General features: G+C 35.6%; 1 protein-coding gene across 1 annotated transcript in view; it reads right to left on the reverse strand.

The window, feature by feature from the left end:
- Positions 1-1,051: 1,051 nt before the first annotated feature.
- The window catches only part of SMARCA1 (SNF2 related chromatin remodeling ATPase 1), a 34,744-nt gene continuing 14,346 nt past the window's right edge, over positions 1,052-21,449 (reverse strand). The window contains exons 13-24 of the mRNA XM_071569749.1: positions 21,142-21,294; positions 19,605-19,737; positions 18,483-18,631; positions 17,749-17,868; positions 16,425-16,535; positions 16,129-16,242; positions 14,105-14,227; positions 12,473-12,605; positions 11,607-11,725; positions 11,214-11,426; positions 6,072-6,182; positions 1,052-5,382 (exon numbers count right to left, since the gene is read on the reverse strand). Coding sequence (XP_071425850.1) covers positions 5,311-5,382; positions 6,072-6,182; positions 11,214-11,426; positions 11,607-11,725; positions 12,473-12,605; positions 14,105-14,227; positions 16,129-16,242; positions 16,425-16,535; positions 17,749-17,868; positions 18,483-18,631; positions 19,605-19,737; positions 21,142-21,294 — 1,551 coding nt within the window. The 3' untranslated portion in view covers positions 1,052-5,310. The remainder of the gene's footprint in view (positions 5,383-6,071; positions 6,183-11,213; positions 11,427-11,606; positions 11,726-12,472; positions 12,606-14,104; positions 14,228-16,128; positions 16,243-16,424; positions 16,536-17,748; positions 17,869-18,482; positions 18,632-19,604; positions 19,738-21,141; positions 21,295-21,449) is intronic.

Below are 21,449 nucleotides of genomic sequence, written 5' to 3' on the forward strand. Positions count from 1 at the left end.
ACCACAAAAAAAGCCCAACAAACAAAAATCCATGACCAACAATCCTCAAGGAATAAAGATGTGAAAATCAAAGTATCTAGAAAATCATAAGCTCATTTTAAGAAAATGTTAAAACAACAGTTCAAAGGAAATCAGAGAAGTCTCACTAGACTTTTAAACCTTCACTGTGAAGTCATCTCCTGAGGAATATCCAGCTGTTAAGCTAAAAAAAGAAGACACATGATGAATGCTATTTATCAAACTGCTGAGTGGAATTTGAGATTGTGTGGTCTTCAGCAGTGTCCACCTAATTAACAAATGAGAAGACAGATGACTTTTCAGCCTGTTTTCTTATGGCAAGAAACTGCCATGTAGAAATAAGTCTGTTCACCAAAAAAGGTGTCTATAGACCAAACTTCCCCAAAACACTTGAGTGCATCTGAGAATTACCATCATGTGACAATACTGAACTCCACAGCCAGGATCACTGTTCCCATCCAGATGTTCTGTTGTTTGAACAGACCGTCTCCTCCAGGAGAGTTGGCAAGTACCACTTCCATGCAAATCTTGAAAACAGTAGACTTTAGTGCTGGCAGAATGCCCCTGAGAACATCCAAGTAGTAGAAATGAGCTATGGGACCCTGCTCAGACTGGCCATAAGCAAAGCTGTCTGGAAGAACTACAGTTCTTGTGGTGAACCCACAATTATTTTGGCTGCTATTGAGGACAAGATAAGGTGGAACCACATCTCTATTCTCAGCTCCTTCATCCTGGTCTAAGTGCCTCACCTGAAAGACAGTGACATCTATCAAAAGTCACTGTGAAGCAGACAGAATTGCTACCAGCCAAAGCCAGGATAAACAGGTCTTCCAGAGCCCCTTACTGTCTTTTTTTTTTCATCTTGAGAAAAAAAAAGGTAGAAAACTGAGCATTCATTTAGGACATGGTCCTCTCCAAGCAGAGTATCTAGCACATCTACTCGTGATAAACAGCTGCAACAACATAATTCATGGTTCTACCATGTCACCAAGACTTAAGCTCCAAAGTATTTCATTTTAGAACACACCAGAGGTATGAAATAACCAATATACTTTAATACAGGATCAACATACATTGTACAATACTGTACTAAAAGACAACATAGTCAAGGCTATCACAAAAATATAGGCACTACCAGTATATCATTTTGGATGACAGGAAATTAGTTTGAAAGCAGACATGGAACAACTGTTCACCCCCAGCACATTCAGCCACCATAGCCTGAAGGTTATGGGAGACACAACAGCAACAAAAAAAAATCAAACTATCTTGAACAGTATTCAAGTGAATGGGTCCATGTATACCAGAAGTATAATTACCAGAAGAAATCAGGTTCATATTAATTTTTATTTTCACATATGTACAACTTAAGAAACAAATCTCAACTTGAAAAAGTTTAGAAGTTACCTTTCAACAACACAATGTAGACATACCTTTGAGGCAGCAAATATTACTTCTATTAAGGCTCTTATGAAAGAATGTATATCATGCAAATGCAATTAAAAGGGTACATTACATTTCAAAATATGCAAACAAAGTTCAACTTTGATGCTTTCAGAAAAAGAACATAACAAACATTAGAACTGTGACCCACTAAAGCATTTACATACATGCTTGAAGCTAAGTACAAGGACTAGATAAACTTAAGTAAAATGTAACAACTCTCAAGCTCTCAATCTGATCAGAAGTACAATCAGTGATCAATCCCTTCCAGCAACACAAGGGCCAATGTCTGCACCAACCTTGTCATTTTACATTCACATAAACTAGTACTAACTGCAAAATTCTATGTTTTTTCAACCTGTAAGGCTTTGGCATTTATTTATGATCACTAAAAGTACTTAATCCCTCCACTGACGGTGGGGAAGAGGCATGCACAAGAGAGCGCCTGTAACACAGCAGTGCACGGCAGGAACTGCAGGCACTGCACAACCAGGATATTTCTATCAGGCATTTATAAAGTTTCTGATTAATTTTTGTATACTGTACCCCTTGCTTATGATCTCAAAGAGTGAAAGGTGCATTTTTTTTAAACCATAACCAGCACTAGCACTAAATCAAACAAGCAATGCTAATCTACAAGAAAAAAATGCTTACTTAATATTTAAGTATAGTAAATCTATTTGTGCAAACAATATCTAAAGATGGTCTAGCATTACCAGCAAGAAGAAAGATCATTCCTTCTCTTAGTCATCATAACAAACTGAAATACAGTGAAGATGGTCAGCAGCATAACTTTTTTGGTGTCATCACTAACATTAAAATGAAAGGACTGATAACTTGGAAGTAATGAATATGTGGAAAAACCCAGCCACCACAACTGTCCTGACCTCTCCCAGGATGTTATGTGCACTAGTGCCAGGTAACTTTTTCTTTCTTCAAGCCTAATGGTAACACAACCAAATTTTGGTTGTCCGCTGAACAGGAACTCCTAAGTTATTTTCAAAATTTTACATCTTGTAATATTTTTGGCAACTCTCAAATTGCCTACCAGCTCAGACTTTTCAGAAATTTTGTATCATGTTATATTCAGTGCTTACTAATTTCCTACAAACAGTATTCCTCACCTAAGAAAAGAGTAGTTAAAAGCAGGAAGATTGCTTCACTTCCACCATCTAATTTTGAGTCACAACAGCATATAATTTAAGATACTTCTAGGGAAATACAGTGTGTGTATCTGCAACCAGAGGCACAAAAAAGGGAAAAGAAAGAGCCATTTTACTTAGATCCTGACCAGCAGCTGTTAGCAATTTGCTTTAGTTACCACTGTAGGACATGATGGATGGGAAGACTCACTACGCTGAGGAACTAGAACATAGTGTAGAAGTGCTCTCAAGGACTGTTGTTCAACAGCACATTCAGCTTAACTGGGGACTACAAACTGCAAAAGATAACAGGTAGTTCCTGGGAGCATTTATCACTCTTCAGAGAAGCTGTCTGGTCAAGAGGATAATATCTGGAAGAACAACTGCATGATCTTTTGCTACATAGCTTGTATATCCTGTCACTAAAGAGAAAGAGTGAACATTAACTCAAGTGGTAACTCAAACCAAGAAATCTGCATAAAAGAACACATTGAGATATTACCATTTTAAGACTTTCCATGCACTCTGCGACACTGAGAAACTGGATACACAAAAACATGCAAGTCAAACAAAGCTAATCTACAATAAACAAAACCAGAGTACGCTTATTTCAAGACTTAAAACATTAAAATTTTCATCCAATGCTAAAAAGAAGCAATGGAATAAGCTCTAGACCCAGCCATGTAATTCCATGAAAATTTCAACTGGCTCTTTCAGCCTCCTCTTTTAACTTGTTTTTATAATTTCAGGCCATAAACATAAGTGAGTGGCACATGAGCTGAAAAGCAAATGTAAATAAGGCATCTTCCTCTCTCTATTAATAGCAATGCTCTAGGGATATATAATTATATATATATGTAGCTGCACAGCCATTTTCCAGTCCTTCACCCAAGGATAAAGCAGGATGTCAACTACTCCAATACCAAAAACAGCATCTGAAAAGACAAGCTTCTTTTCTGAGCAGACCTATCCCATCTGGGCTGCATACTCATTTAAAGCATGCACTTACATCCACGACTGACCTTCTGCCTGGAAGTTGTGCCCCATCATTATCAGATGTGCCTCTCCACTCATCAGATGAATCTCAACAGATGAATACCAAAACAAATAAGAGCTTATTAATAACTTGGTCCCCAAACAAAAGCTCCATTCAAAAATATATTCAAATTAATAAGATTATTAATCTTTTAAAATGCTCACCCATTTTACCCTAAACCTTAAACAAAGACTACTGAGAAAAGCTGGAAATTTCTCATCAAACTCAGACATACTAAGATACTAATCCCAGAAAACTTCAAAGATGTACAAATATATTTTAAATTACATAAAAGAACATGGGCAGAACTCAAGAACTTTATTTTATAAAGTCCTGAATTTTACAAATACAGAAGAAGGTAACCAATGCAAAGCACGAAATACAAAGAGTTTAAAGAGGTTTCTTCATCTCAAAACACCTCAAACCACCAAAGAAGCAAACTGTACTAGAAGAAATGTCCAAGTAGTCTTCAAGGGAAGTACCATGTAAAGCACACTGCATTAATCTAGACTTGACATTATGAGGACATGTGTCACTGCAACAAGGTCCATACTAAACACCAGATCAGAGACAGAAGGTTAAGGTAAAACATTAGATGTCACAGTCACTGTTCTACTGATCTGGGAAAAGGCAGAGACTCCAAGGTGAGCAGAAACTATGAACTTGCTTAGTAAAGGCCATTCTTGCAAAGTCAAAAAATCATACATCCAACACTTTCATCCCTTCATTAAAATAGAGATACAAAAATGGAGCACTCCATAACATATCCCCATTGCTTCTGACTGACATGTTGAATCAAAGATAAAATCAGACCTTTAGCAGAGATAATCAGAGCAACAAGGCAGCATAGATGAGCAGTTACCAAGAAATGAATTAATTTGTTTGCCTCCTAAAAAACCAGAAGCTGGGAGTTGACTACTACTTTTTATTAGGCATAGAAAAGTCTTCATCTAGAGGTCATTCTGAGAAACACCTCACCCTGTGTTAAAGAACATAGAAAGCCCAGTAGAATCAGTTATTTTAAAAATGTGTCTACATATTTCCTGGCTTTCCTTCTGAACATTTCAGAGAAAAATGTCCATTTAATGTTGACAGCAAACAAGGTTGTCAGTCTAATTAGATTTTGTTCTGTCATGCTCCTAATCCTGTCTAAGCACTCCTCTGAAAAAAATCTGATTGATGATGAAGGCACAATTATACAAACCTTAACATTCTTTCTAAATGTAGCTATGCAAAAAAGGGAGAGAGGGTAGGGAAAACAAAGGTGAATTATATTTCTCCTTTAAGTCAGTTTATTTTCCAACAGCCATATAAATTTAAAATATGAAACAACAGTAATACAGCTATAGAATCTAGGTTTTCTTTCAAAGCAGCAGCATATAAAACATGTAAAAGCTAAAACCTCAGCACAAGCTTCAAAAAAGGAAGGACTGAGTGAATTTTGCCAAAGACATGAAACTCACAAAATACAGTACACAAAAATACTGGAATGCATAAGATATAAAGCTACACATTTTAAGTAAGGAAAGGCATTGAAAAGTATATAAAATTTGCAAAATTAAACCATGGGACTTGGGGAAGAGTACCATGAATACAAAGAAGTTGGCAATTAACACACATAGATGGAGTGAAGAAAGTGGCAGTTTAATATTTAGCATTCAGCTTTCAGGTTCATGACTTCACTTTCTTGGCATCCTTTTTTCCAGAGTTCTCAGCAGCCAAATCTGCTTTTCTCTTCTGTGACTAAAGAGAAAAAATAATTATAAAAATTATGAAAAAAATACGTATTTTAAGTACATGACTGACTATTCAAAAGGGAGATACGTTACCCTAATGTATTCTGGAGTGCAGTTCAGCTTCACAGGATATAATGGAAAGGCAAACATAAACCCCTGATGCAAACACTTAATTCTGCTACTTTTTCTACCTTCTTCAAATCATTACATGGTCTCAGTGGTGCAGGTGGCACACATACCATGAACTGGATGAAAAGATCAGGACCTTGACTTACACACAATTCTTTTCTAAGGATGACAACTCTTCAAAATAAAGGAAGCACCCTCATTTCTTCTTCCAGCAACTACTGTGTAGGGGAGGAATAACTGAGGACAAATTAAAGCAAACATCTGATGTATATAAGTAGGCAGAAAGTAGGCAGTGTGGCTTTTTCTTAAGAAGAGTATTCCTCTGCTTCCTAAACAAAAGACTTCTCCAAAAAAAAAAAAAGAAAAAGAAGCCCCAAAATACTGTATGTGGGAATACCTATCTAAAAAATCAAGTAGAGCTGTGAATAGACAAATATTTCAATTTAATCTCTCACCTAATGGCTTTTACTAAAGTAAATCGGGGCCTACAATTGTATTTTACGTTTTCTAACAAAATATAATTGAATTCTGCCCCACTAGAAGTAAAGTAAATGCTGCTAAACATACTGCTGTAACTTTTGCTCCTCTTTTCTTCTTTTCAGCTCTTTCTTTTTCCTCAATTTCCATATTTTCTTTTTCTATTAATGATATGAGAGTATTGCAGCGTCTCTGAAACTCCTAAGGAAACAGAAAACATCAATTTTTAAAAGTCAATTATACAAATTCTCTTGCTTACATAAATATCTTCAAAATTCTTGAATTTTAAAGCACTTACATTTTCCTAGAACATCCAATATTTATGTACTAATAAGCTCAGCATAGTTACTATTCAACTGTCTTTTCCTTAGTGTAACTTTTAAAAAGAAGAAGAATTTGCCAGAAAATTCAGATTCCTGACATGGAGTTTTCAGGATTGTATCTTCCAAACTGACATCCCAAAAGACTGATCTGATCTTTCATCTTGGTTAGATGAAGTAAATTAGAGCCTGCCAGCAAAGTATGGCAGATTTTAGGAAAAGAAAGTCATCAAGTGTATCTTTAAAGCAGAGAGAAAAGGAATCAAAGTTATCTTAAATTATACTTTCCCATAAAAAACTGATGAAGTTTTTATTGTGGGTAAGACACTGTAAGCTCCAAATTGGCAAAAATCTATTCAGTCCTACACTGTGAACTCAGTTGTATTTTCACTCCAACAGCAGCCTGGAGGGGGTGGGCCCAAAGAGCTTGTAGCATCAAGACCTGCCATCTGAAAGGGATCAGGACTCAAACAACTCAAAGGATCTGCATTAGAGTTACCAGTTGGCTTGTTTTGTAGAATTCAATTGACTCAGGCAGCTTCTTGTAGCCCATCTCAAAGGCAAAAGATCTCTTAGCAAATACCTAACAGCCTCGATCGTTATTACAATTATTCAGTATATTCTATGTACATTAAGAACATTGATTCCATGGACTTTTCTTTCCAACTCAAAGCAAGACGCTTTCTTCTGAGGAAAAAAAACAAGCTGGAAAAATATGTCTTATCTCTATTAAATTCAACGAAGGCATTTCTGAACCACAAGTTACCCTGGAATTACCTAGCAGCATAAATCTTAACCTGCAATGGGTCCATTTGCAATGAAGTGAACAGGTGACCTTTTTGCCCAGAAATTAGTCTCTATTTTCTCAGCATCTGAAACCTGCATATTGCCTCAGCCATCATGTTCCCTGATGGATAACGATGCAGCCTGAATGCTTTCTTGATCCTGAATGTCCTGAAACAATCAAGCATATGACTCATCCTTGAGACTTTAAAACCCTCAAGCTTAATCACATTCTTTAAGTTCTACAGTTTCCACAGATTCCTCTACGAAGGATGCTCCATGGCCTTGGGCAAAAGCTGTGTAATTCAGAATGGACACAGAGAATCCTGCCACCACAAGAATTCTTTTTACCACACAGATACACAAAAAGTCTTCAGGACATTTTTCTTTACAACTCCCTACTGGAAATGTTCCAGTGTCATGCATGTAGCTTTGCAAACAGAATATACCAATAAGTCACTTCTATCACATCCATGTAACAGCAACCTCCAGTACAGGCAAACCTATAAATTAGGGTGCCACACTTGTGCCCTGGAATGTGACAGTCTTGCTGGAGCTAAAACTCTCACTTCAACCAGTGAAACCCCTCAAATTCCACCCACAGGACAGCTTTCAGATAACAAAGCAACAAGTCTGAGTGAACTTGAGTGCAAGCCATCCCAACATACAATGCATTCCCAAAGACAGAACAAAAGAGAGCCTGTGTCCCAAAAATCTTCACTCTACAAGTGAACAGAGATGATAAAAAGATGAAAATAGAAAGATGATTGTCAATATGCCAGAATTTTACATCATTTAAATTTGTGGACATTGCACTCCAACTTAAGAGCTGAGGTAAAGAGTGATGACAAGCTGGTTCATAGTATCATTCAGCTAGATTTTTACTAGTGTACTAGAAACTGGTTTGTGTTAAATTCAAGACAAGCAACTAGTCAGAAAGGATTAAGAAATAACCTTGATCCATGTGCCCATGACAGTCAGAAAAATCCTCCTCTATCCTGGGGAAAATTTTTGCATAAATACATACATTTATTAAAGAGTACAGGTTCATGGTTAGAATTTCCAGATGGACCACTACTCCAAAACATCTGCTGTGGACAGAGGATGGACTCAAGAACAATTTTCTCAGGAGATTCACAGAAGCAGTTGACAGTAAGATGTGACATGCACACAGGTTTCTTGTACACCTACCATCAGAAAGAATCCTGCATTCAGCTCCTAAAATTTCAATATGGACGGCTCCATTCCATTTTATTACTATAAAAATACACTTATTTAAAATGCCTTGCTCTTTGAGAGAGGATGCACTTTTATTCTGTGTGCCCTGATACTTTTCTCTTTAGGATGGAAAGAGATAAGATGCACTTTGCTCACCCCTTCATAGCTATAAAGACCAGTATTGCAATAAATAAGATGGGAGCACTGAACCGTCGCCTTCCGCGTGACTGAAGGCAGAGATGCTGACTGGGGAGCAAAAGCAAAGCTCTGTCCACAGGCCTGTCTGTTCCTGTATTTACAAAGGAGTCGTTTGTCTTATGCTGGGTAGGGTTTGCACAAAAGTAAAAAAGAATATGCATAATTTATGACTTCAGAGAACAGATATAAGCTTTGCTATTGCCATGATACTTTGCATTCTTCCTGCACGGACAGAAATAAGAACAAAAGAGAACTGTGCTCAGTTTAAAAAGAAAGAAACCTACAATCTTAGGCACTCGTGATCTCTTTGAAAACTTATGTTTTGGGTAAACCATCTCATTTCGGAATAAATAAATGAAGTAGAATTTGCTTTTCAAAGAGAAATCTTCAGGAGAAGAAACAGAAATAATAAGATGGAAGATAAATTAGCTATTTGTATGGAATTCAAGAGACATCTAGTGGTTGTAACACAAAGTTTTCTCAAAGAGCCTGCTAAGTCCTTTTCAGAATTATGCTGCTCCTTCTATGCTGTTTCATCTCAGTTTAAAATGATCACAAGTGAATTTCAGCATTGTAAGTCTTTTCCACTGTCACTAAACTTATTTTCTCCTCTATAAATATTTGTATATTTGGTTTATTATTCTTGCTATCATGATTTTCCAGCACATTTCTTTAGAAAACAAAATCACTGAACTAGTGCAAAATGGACTCATAGAAATTAATATACCCACAAATGTCAGGATATTAGAATATGTAGAATATATCAGCAATTTGCAGTTATAAACTACTAAACCATACATAGCATGACAATTTAAAACATTTAAGAAAATTAAAGAAAATTAGCTTTGTATTTTCATAATGTTCAACTGCGTAATAGCAGAAATAGTAAAAATATTAATGAATAGAATTTTAGAGAAAACCTAGGACAAAAGATTCACTATATTCCCAGTGCCTCAATTTCAGCATTAGACACCACAGGAAATATTTCTACACTTTAGCAAATGATTTCTATCTCCTTTAAAACGTATACTGAACATAAGGATCTGCAAGAAGATTTAAATTGAATATTTAACTCTACCCCTGACAACTATATATCAACTAATATTAAAAGCTGAGCTACATTTTTAATTTCTAGTACCCATTTCTATGATTTACTTCAAGGCTTCCTGCATAGAAAACTTCAAAGAAACTTCTTAATGGACTAAATATTGGAAGTGTCTCTCTTATGGACATAATTTTAGCATCCAGTATTTCTTAAAACAGACATTTTAGTAAGTAACACTTGTAATTCTTTTTAATTAAGGGCTCACTGCTGCACTATCCAGAAACACTTTAATTGCTGAAATATCAAGTAGAAATCATATTGCATAATTATAAGTAGTACTGGGAAAAGCAAATATACCCACCTGTTCAAATATACATTTTAAATATTTTATCTTATGTTTTATTTATTCTTAGTACCGTAGCCAGAACTCTGAAAGAACATTTTAGAAACAAATCCTGAGGCCAGGAAATTAAGACAGTAAACAACAATGCACAGTGACTCTGTAAATGCTAGACTAAACTACTAAAAAATCCAGATTTCTATACAAAGTGACATTTAAATTATATGACTGCAGCACAGCATTTAATTGAAAATTTGTTTACAAGACAATGGGGAGAATCTATGACTGCTGTATAAAGGACAGGGAGCTCCAGTCTTTCATATTAGCCATGACCAATATGATTCAAGCAGACCAAAAAAGTGTTACAGGTCTCACTCATTGCAAGTCAGATGAAGTTATTTCCAGTATTAAGGAAAAATTTAAAAGTACATTTTTCCTATTTAAATACATTCACATGAAAACACGTTTGTGTATCTTACAGAAGGTGCACTGACTTACAAATTTGACCCATAAGAAAAAGGAACTGAAGGTGGGGAGAGCTGAGCAAAAGTCCCATATCCTGATGTTGGTACCTACATACCTTATTATTTGCAACCACCAAAATTTCTATTAGTGTTATCAATTCCCACCTAATGACTAAATTAAAAATTAATGGCTTGCTCTTCAGAGAAAGGGGAGAAAAAAGTGTAAAATTCATAGTACTAGTCTACTTGCCATTGAATTTGTATTACATTCCCTAAGTATGAACAAAATCTCCAGAAAAGGATACCTAAAGAAATTTAAGCACTTTCATGTGATAATCCACATTCACAACTACAAAGTGCATTTTAAACCCATTGCTTCAATGATTAATTTCTGTGTGAATCACTAACTTTCCTCACACTTCTAGAAATTAAACACTATATTAGAAAAGCTGCTCTTTCCTCCAAGTATATAACTCAGATGTTTTCAGTCTTTAATATCATTCAGCAATTCTAAAAAAGTCATATTTTAAGAGACATTGTTCAGTAAAACACTCAGTCTTCAGTAAAAGTAATAAGGATATTTTTAAGTCTAGTCTACCTCTGCATTAATCCCTTTGAGTAACATGGGACTTCAGCTTGGCAGGTTTTCTAATCTGTTTGCTTCAGTTTTATTGTGCTGTTTGCTGCATTAAGGGAAAAGGTTACTTTAAAAAAAAAAGAAAAGAAAACCCAAAGTTATTCTTTCAGCACGTGTTTTCTAGACACCAATATTCCAGTACAATCCAAATTTTACGTGCTGGTGTTTAGAAAACAAAGCAACAAGACAGCTGATGTAATGCCTTAGTCCATGTGAGTGACACCCACCATTGCAGTCCTGGACTTGATGAACCAGTCGAACCGGAACTGGGGGGCGTTGCGCACGCACTGCCGCAGCTCCTCGTACACGTTCTCTTTGTCAAAGCCCATCTTGTGTAACATACAGATCAAAAATCTGTCCTCCTCTTCTGTGTAATTTTTCCCTTTGTTTGTTCCATACTGAATACGCAGCTGATGAAAAGGTGCTTTATACCTTGCAATCTGAACGCAAAAGAAAAATAAGGAATAATAAACATAGACTGTTACATCAATAATACACATTAGCATAAATCACCGATAGATGGCACAACTACATATGATACATAAAAATTCCCATTCCCAACTATTCCTTTTCTTCAGGAATTTGAAAGATCAGCTGCAGAAAACAACTGGAGTGATTACTTTGGCATCGAGAGCTTTCTTGATACTGATCCTCCGTTGAATTCTCGCCTCTCCTCGTTCAATTTGTGCCATAATCCTCTCAATGTCCTGCAGTTCATTACAACGTTCCCAGAAAACAGCTAAAAACACAAAACAAAATTGTTGAACATAATCTTTTCCTCTGCTCTTACTACTTTACTCAGTTAAGGCACTCTGGCATAACAAGAATGTGGCTCACAGTTCCATTAAATCTTCAAGGATGTGCTAATGCTCTCCCATTTTACTGTGCTAGTCAAAAAATAAAGTTGCACAGACTCTTTGTTCAGTATCCTTGGAAGTTAACTATAAGTAAAGGTTTAGTAAAAATTCTAATAAATTTTACATTCAACATAATTAATTGTAGTCATGGAGAACTCTGGAAAAAATACTTTTAAGGACTGCTTTCCATAACAGTGGTGAAACACGTTAGAGCCACTAGTCTAGCAGTGGTTTCTCCAGTGACAACTTTTAGCCAATCCAAAATAAATTCAACACTTTGAAGGGAATTCTTCTGGAGCTCTTCCTTTTTAACTATAGGAAGAACATTGCAAAGTTAAATTTTATGAAAGTATTTAGTAAAATTCCATCCAAGGAAAGAAGAAGAAATTTGTACAAATTAAATGTCAGACTCTAAATTTTGACTAAGGAGGGATAAAGACAGCTGCAGGTGTTTTTTATATGCTACAAAATCAACCACTTTAAAAGAATTAGGTCTTTGGAAATAAAACTCATTGTATACTTTGAAAAAAAAATTTACACATATCCAAATTCTGAATTTTAGAAGAACATGTAGGAAAAATGATGGTAATACTGTGTGATTAAGAAATAAATTTCAAAATGTCACAAACCTGAATACTCAATGACCTCCTCAGGTGACTTTCCTTCCACCTCACGGGCAATATTGTCTATATCATCACGACCATATTTCTCATTAGCTTTAATAAACTGGTTAAAATCTCTTTTATTCCAGTTTGTAAAACCCTGCAAACAGAAGGGAAACATTTTGCAAAACTTTGATTTATGTATGTACCATTTGCTCTGACTGGCAATGCCTCCAACATGTCACATAATTACAGTGGCTAATGGTCTTTCAGGATTTCCATAAACTCGCATTATCCGGGGGCTTATTACTGAATCTTTCAAAGTCTAAAAAGGGTTTTTTTGGCATGATTCCACACGCATTAGTAAGAGATTTCTGCCCTCTCTTTTCAAGTCTTGGTGATATTTTTCAAAAGAAACAAGCCCACTGACAGTCGCCCTTCAGCAGACAACCAACACATATCTGAGGAGTCAGGGTGCAGTAATGTAATGTCATTACAAGTTCTTAGAGCAGTGCAAATATATAAAACAAGAGCTCCCACTTCAGACACTTACAAACCTGGAACCAGACAAACAGTTGGATGAAAGCATAGGTATGTCAAGAAATGACCTCTAGTCCAAAGAGATGCAATCAAATGGAAACTGTCAAACAGAGAATCTGTACCAAAGAAATCAGTCCAAAACTCAACAGCAGTAAAGCAAGATGCAGTGCACAAAAACATCACCCAAGAAAGAGACATTACAATTTAAAGACGGGGAAAGGAGAAAACACCAAGAAAAAACACAATAATCACATGCCTGAGCAGTAATCTGTAGTGCATTGAGCTTCTTTCATCACAGAAATATATTTACAAGAACTCTGTCAGTTCTTCAGCTGATCAAACTCCCTCACAATTAGACAGTATCTTTAGAACAAGTCTAACATACACAATACAAGTATTTCTTTTTAATCATTAACAGCAGTACTGATACACATATCAACACCAGCTTTTCCTCTGCTATAAACAGGTGAAATTAGTAGTGAAATTCTGATCTTGCAATTTTCTTCCGAGGCAGACTATTTCTTTTACAGAAAATTTTCTGAATCAAAAAAAGTTGTTACTTTTGAGACACACCTTTCTCCTTAACAACCAACTTTTAATAAGCCTACTCAGCAGGATAACCAGCCAAAACATCAAGAACTAGCCAGGGACAGAAATTCAGTCCCAGTATGAAAGGAACATGCCTAACAACTCCACTGGGACACAATTAATAGATGTGACATGCCTTAGACATCTGCATAAATACCATACAGGTTGACAGAGGCCTTTCCAGATTCAAACCCTTTTGGATTGAAACAAATCCATGCCAGCTATATGCATATAGGAGAAACCTGTTGATGGGGTTTCTGCCTGTATTGCTGGGCAGTGCATCTACTATACAAGTTCCAGCCTCAGAGACATTCAAGGACATTCAAGGAAACAGTAGTGGCAAAGACTTAAAGCTTGTTCAAGGACAGGAAAGGTCCCTCAAAGCAAAACCAGGCAGAACCATTACATGTTGTGTGCTTTCTTCTTTCAGTAACATCAGTGTAGCTTTCCTGTGTGTATTTACCATTATTATCATTATATTCCATACTAGTACAAACATATGATGACATGCTTCAACTGTTTTTATTTTACCTGTGTCAGAAGCTTTTCTTTCTCTTCAGTTTCCTCAGTATTCAGAGGCATAGATTCATCTATCTTCTTTTGTTCCTCCTTTTGTACCTGAGCTGCATTTGGAAGATCAGGATTCCTGGGGACCTAAAATCAGGGGTACCAAAAAGCAGTAGTGCAGCAGTGTTATTTCAAAGACTGTACTTTAAAAGCACTCACATGTACAAATTACCAAATGTGTTTTACCTGGATTCAAATCTTATTACTTAAACCTCTCCTTCTAAAAATAGGACTAGATTTTGTCAAATGTCTGTTAAAAGTTTGTTATGCCCTTTACCCACCACTTCTACACACGATGATTTAGGGATACTGTGAGGGCAGAGCCCCACCCCAGGTAAGCCATCACAGTTCACTGATTTCGTGGCACTTTACATTAGCTAAATACCTGCTCTCCTACATCTAATGGTTTATAATGTTTTATAGCATCAGTGAAATCCTCAGTTCTGCCAGGTTTCCTATAAAGTCATGCACATTGCCAAAGTAATGACCAGACAGACAACACAATGTAAACAAGCCGAACAACATTTTATCTGTCTCTCTTCACCTTTAAACTCTGTATTGCAATTCCACTGCACGCAACAGCAAACAAGTCAGAAACCAGTGCCCAGTAAAGGCTTTGTAGAACTTCCATTGCCTTTTGCTGGAGAAATATCTAAGTTAAGAGTTGTTTAGCTGTTTTTAATATCTAAGAATGTTCTTGACTTTGGTGGTTTAAATTAAGACTGACACACAAGGCTTGGTCTCTACCTATTTGATACCTTCTGATATTGTTTATGGCAGATTTCACTTTTAATCATGAACTCTCCTCAGATGGAAAGTTATACTTCCATTTCAAAGCAGAACAAATTTAATCATATTTACCACTTTCACCACCAGCAAACAGTCACACTAACTTTTTAAGATAAGTTCTTTTTCAGCCTATCCAGTCTGACAGGTGTCACTAACAGGGCTGGAAACCAACCTTTTTACATGTGTATTGTCAACATTAAGAATTCTTTCATCCTCCTTTGCTGGATCATTAATTAAATAAATTCTCTCCCTCAGCTAATTATACTCCTTTTAATGCTATCCTGTTAATTCTATCCTGCCATCCACTTAAAATTCTCTTTGCTTCAAACTAGATTTTAAGACATCATCTGCTTTTTCTTAAAGATATATTTTGCTAATATAAATCTACCCTTGGGCAACACCAATTTTCCATCTGTTGCTTTGTATGAAAAGTTTATGTTCTCCAACACATTTTATAGGTGATTCTTTCTTGCTGTAACCTGCCATGAAACCTGGGGCTTTTTAAAGCAAGGTACCTGTCTAGAAGTAGGAGATCCATTTGATTTACACAATACTGGTGCAAGCAAAGAAAACTAACATTAAAGGAGAGTGTGTGTTCACTACTTGTCCATTCATGACAGCAGTGAAGAAGGAGAAATTCAACTGAAGCACAGTAGGAAGAAAAAAGAAAAGGAAAAAAGAGAAATCTGTTGTCTGGTTTCCTTTTTGTAGTAGTAATTCACTCGGACTTCACACCTTTTTAAACCTTTTATATTCCAGCAAAATCCAAGGAAAACTGGTATCAGTCTACTTACCTTCTTATCAGCACAAAGTCACTATTATCTTAAGCTACTTTCTGCACAAGACATACAAAAGCTTTAATGAAAAAATCATACCCTGGAAGGTAACCTTATTTTTCTCACCTAGACCACATATCACACTTTTGGTTTTGAGTATTTGAAGCACCAGAACTGTCTCTCCTTTTTCTATTCTGTTTTGTTGTTAGGAATCCACCACAAACCAAAAAGCTACACAGGTATGAAACTTTCAGTGAAGGAAAGAACTACCAATTACTTTTTCTGCACCACAGTAGAACAGAAACAGGAGAACAGAGTTTTTAAGACACTTCTTTCACAATAACTTGATAAGTCAAGGTTGCAATAAATCTGCAAAGAGGAATACATTTCACTGATTTGAAGAGGGAAAAGAAAAGACATTACCTTATATCCTATAGTCTTACGATAATAGAGAATTTCTTTTTCCAGAAGTTCAAATAACCGTGGTGGGAAAAACTGAAAATCCTGAATATTTGGTTGTTTTGGAGGTCGTGGAGCCTTCAAAAATACACAGATACATCAACATTATACATACTTGGCTTTTCTGTAAATAAACTACCATAATTCAGCAGCAGTGGCAACACTTTGTAAATTTGCAAGGGGAGAGCAGGGGATGTAACACTGGACAGCAGTAGCAAAAGACCAATATAAAAAGCCCTCCATACTTGCCAACTTCTTACCTTTGGGACTTTTGGTTCACTAACACGTAGGGCTTCTCTGAAATAAGCATCAACTGCATAATTAGCTTTGCGTTCTCTTTTTGGAGGTTCAATCCATTCCATCATGCTCAGCTACACACAGAGTAGAATAAAAAGGCATTAAAAGTAGCTTTATGCTTTCCTAAAGTCACAAGAATAATGACTAATGTGCCAACTGCAAAACAGGAATGTAATTTTGCATGGCAAATCTAATGGTTGTGCTCAATAATTTGGATACTACAATAGAGCTCAAAAATAAGCTAGAAATTGTAGCTGATTATACAAAGGATTTAAATATATAAAAGATAATACACAAGCAAGGCAGTGGAGTGGCAAGAATAGATCCTTTTACAGTATTCTAGGTATTTCAGACACCTGAGTAAGGTTATGATTCCATCTATCAAAACATAATGGAAAAACTGGGGACTTAGGCTCCGAATTTTCTAATTTCTTGTGATATTAATAAATAGCTTCTCCCCCTACAGAGGATACAACATAGGAAAAAAATCCATTAGTAGTAGATTAATCATAACTAAATCACTTGAAGTTACTCAAGGGTATTTCAAGACTATGCTGCAACTCACTTCTCTTAATGAAATTATCAAAATTAAATAAAAACTTTATGTATATATGCACACATTGCACTATATTCTCGTTACACAATTTATTTTTCTAAACATTTCTTCAAAATTGATAAGAAACCTGGGCTAGAAGGGCATTTTGCAGTTAACAAATAAGAATTCACATACCTGCTTCCAGGTAAGATCTTAGGGAAATCTTCAGTACACATCCCATAAAAACCACAGAGACACAGAAGGAACATTGTGGGACTGAGTACTACCTTACTATTACTAGGTAATCCTTCTATTACTAGGTAATCCTACTATCACTAGGTAAATCAGTGTTCAAAAAGCACATATTAATGCTTGTCACTCAAACCTTCACTGCAAAAAAAAGACTAAAGTCCAAGACCCCCATATAAAATCATTATCAGGTCTTGGTTTTCCCCTTATATATGTGACAGTAAAATAGTGCTGACTGCAGCAGTATAGGAGGATGCAACATCATATTTTTCCTACAGAAAGGAAAAAATTTGAGTAATATTGTCAGATTTTACCATGAAAAAAAGAAAGTGGGGCTGAAAGCTAATTTTAAAAAATTCAGAATATTGATGCTTTTGCAGAGCCAAGTGAATTTTTCAATAGCTTCTTACTTCTCTAGAATAACCTTCACAGCCATAACATTTATAGTATGGCCTTTACGTTTGCACCTCTCAACTGAAGTCTTAAAGATTAAGAAAAATTACCTTTTGCTTTTCTCTGTAATCTTCACCTTCAAAGTTGTATAAGCTCATCTCTGTGTCCATAGTGAAATTTCGTAAGGAGCTCTCCCCCATTTTCTGCAATCGTTCATTCATTTCAGCTGTCTGAAAACAGAGGAAGATACTTTCAGGCTCACTCAAGCTATTTTATCTTTTCTGAAAAAGACAGCTTTCATCATTACTGCAACATTCTCAATGGCTCTTTCTGCTTTAAACTTTTACTTACATTTTCTTGTAAGAGAGATGTTCATTGTGCTTTTCAATTTACAACAATTTGACTCCAAGACTCTCTATTAAGCTAAATTTATTGTGCTGGGATGTAGTCCTACAACTGTAGGATTTAACTTTTAAGTTTAAATTATATTTATGCCCAACTCCTTGGAGCTGAAATGGCAGTTCATTTTTCCACAGAGCAATCTAATCCATAATGAAGTTCCATAAAGATTTTGTGTCTTTTAGAATTGCTGGCATTAAATTTACATTTTTCTAAAAGGCCACAAAATAAACAGTGCTTAAGATAAGATGCACACAGTCTGAACCTTGAAAATAATTACTAAATCTACTCTTTCAAAACTTTCATATGATTTAAAATATGTACAAAAAGTAAAGTAACAATTTGGCATAAAAATAGATTCACATAATCAGATCCTATTTACATTTTGTGCATATATATTTCATCTTTGACACATTTTGAATTCCATACAAAACTGTTCTCTAACCTTCTTTTCCCCTCTTTCTAAAATAGTGGTTATATCTTCTTCTGTCAGCTCACTGTCTTTGGAAGCAAACACATGAGTGGCTCCGTGCCGGATCATCTGCAGCATTTCATCTTTTGCCAGTTTGTTCGACTGCTGGTCTATGAGCCTTCCTAAAATTAGAACAATTGTGTTGAAAGTTACAATACAAGAGTTCTTTTAGGACCATGCAAACAGTCGATTTTTTTAGTTCACTGACAGAACAAGAAAGGAAAAACAGAACAACCACGCAGAAAAATAACATTTCACTGGAGATGAGAATAAATGGCAACCAAGAACTTCAGGGGAAATAACAAACCAACAATTTTAAATCAAGCCATAACAAAAATGTTACACATTTACATAATCCGAATTTTACATTTAAGATCTTATTCTTACAAAGCTGAACTTTTTAGACCACAATCTTATTTCAAGATGTAAAATGACAAAGTATTCTGTAATAGCCATTAAGAAATATTTGATATTTTAACACTCACTTCCCTGATTTTAACCCTAATTTCTGAATATTCTCCCCAGAATCTGAATTTCTCTCCTGAAATTTCACTTATCCTGTCTCCTCTCTTCATCATGCTATCAATATTTTGACCATCACCCTTTCAGTAGCCCACCCTTTAGGAAATACAAACACCCTTCCAAACTTAGCTTGAGCACCTTAGTTTTTGACAAACTGTTGTTCCAAGAGCTTCTAAACAAAGACACACAAAGCAGTTTTAAAGTTAACTCATTTGTGGTAAGAAGCATATGTATATACTTATTTTTTCTGCCATGAACTTATCTTTTTTTTTCTTTTTTTCCTCTTTAACGTATCACAAAACCAAGTAACATCTATTCAGCTGTAGTTTACTTTTTCCATTCAGACTCTTAGTATAAATCTATGTCCACATTAATTAGGAAATTAAAATAATCAGAATTTAAAATAATTCAGCTGAACAAGTGAATATATTAGTGTTTCTTAGGTTGACTTAGTACACTGCTATTATACACAAGGCCTGCTTTCTCTAGCACTGTACGTTTGTACAGTTATTTAACCATACTTTAAGGGACTGAACAATTCTGTTGCAGACAAACATATATAGCAGTTGATACCTTGTTGTATAACTATAGAGTCCAGCCTCAGTTTTATTTCAGCTCTTTCTACAATCCTCTCTTCAACAGTATTATCAGTGATAAGTCGGAACACCCGTACTGGTTTCTTTTGACCAATACGATGCGCACGATCCTAACAAACATAAATCAATGAGTGTTCAGCAACAAGAACTCACAAGCAATAGACAGTTAGCTTGCAGAAACAGCAGACTGAAACTATCATGTACTTCTTGCTTCCTTGCCTATTCAAGAGCATACAGAAAATGTAAAACCAGTGTTGTAATATTTACTTATACCTGGCTATTACACTGTTTACATCTGAGTAGTTCTATAGCAGTAAATGCACCTGCACAAAGATGAAGGTAACTCAGTGTCTATCTGGACTGCAGCTGGGAAGTGGGGATGGGACAGCACATACATACACACACTTGCACTGTTTTCAGACTAATTCTCTCACTTGACAAGGTATTGAAACTTTGGCTTGAGCACACTGATTCCATGGACAAAGTTCCTGCAGTCACAGCTTCAATACTGTACTAGTGCCAAGCCAGCTACGTTAAAGCTGACAGGTACAACACACAGAATATCAGGCTCATGACTTACACACTGCACTTATTTGTAATAACACTTGTGTTTATCCTCTCTGGAAAACATTAAGAGAAGTATTTTGTCCTTTTAAATGCAGGAAGTTAAACAACTTCAAGCTGTGGGGTACCGGGATTTTCTGACTGTCCTTTAAAAATTAGTTGTTAAATCCTTTACTCTCCAGCGTAACATTAATTTTTTCCTGAAAACTCTACTAAAGTTAACAAATTACACTCATCCATTTTCAGGAAGTTGGCCTCCCACTGGCAGTCAGCATGCATGTCAAAATGATGAGCTATTCACATGAAATATTTGATGGTTTTAAGTTCATTAAAAAAATTAAAAATTACAAACCACTGAACAAACACCCACCCTCCCAATTATGCAAAAAGGATCATGTGATTTTTATTCCATATGAAACAAATTGCAGACTCTATTTTTTTACATTCAGTACTCAGAAAGAAAATATTTTAGTATGTTTAACCCAAAGGTAACTTTTCCCCCCCAGCATCACCACTGAATGATTTTATGCTTATGCAGAAACAAGGTGGGTTGCAAAAGCATAAATTTCCCAAATAAGAGAAATATAGGGCTGCATGCTTTTAATTATTTGTTTTTGAAACAGCCCTCTGTTATCCACTTACTCTTCTTTTCTAGAAAGATAGAATTAAGCTTAATTCTATAATTCTATAAACAATATTGATACAGTATTTTGATAGAATTATTTTCATAATGACAGATTAGTTAAGATGAATATTTACAAACAAAAATCTACAATTTCTTCCTCAAATTCTGATCATGTCCTTTTATTCAATTCCTTAGTTTCTTGGTATTGTCTTGTGTATACAAAAAGTAAAGAAAAATAACAAAAATGTGAGTTTTCAAAACAGTTATACAAAACAGAACGCTGACAACTTAAACAAACAAACAAGTATTAGGGAGTTAAACTCACCATGGCTTGCAAATCTACTTGAGGGTTCCAATCTGAATCATAGAGAATAACCACATCAGCAGTTGCCAAATTAATTCCAAGACCTCCAGCTCTGGTACTCAGCATGAAAATGAATTTACTGCTGTTGGGAGCATTAAATGTGTCTATTGCTTCCTAAAAGATAAAAACAGAAGGTGCTGTTCAAGTATCAGATCTTTCAAACAAGTTTCCAATATGTTGGTGGTTTTTCAATGGAATTACTTTTAAATTTACTCAATTTTCACATATAAAAAATTTAGCAAAGTAAGAAACTGTAGGTTTGCACAAGT

The sequence above is a fragment of the Pithys albifrons genome, chromosome 14 (assembly GCF_047495875.1).
Source record: "Pithys albifrons albifrons isolate INPA30051 chromosome 14, PitAlb_v1, whole genome shotgun sequence".
In the NCBI taxonomy this organism is placed as follows: domain Eukaryota; kingdom Metazoa; phylum Chordata; class Aves; order Passeriformes; family Thamnophilidae; genus Pithys; species Pithys albifrons.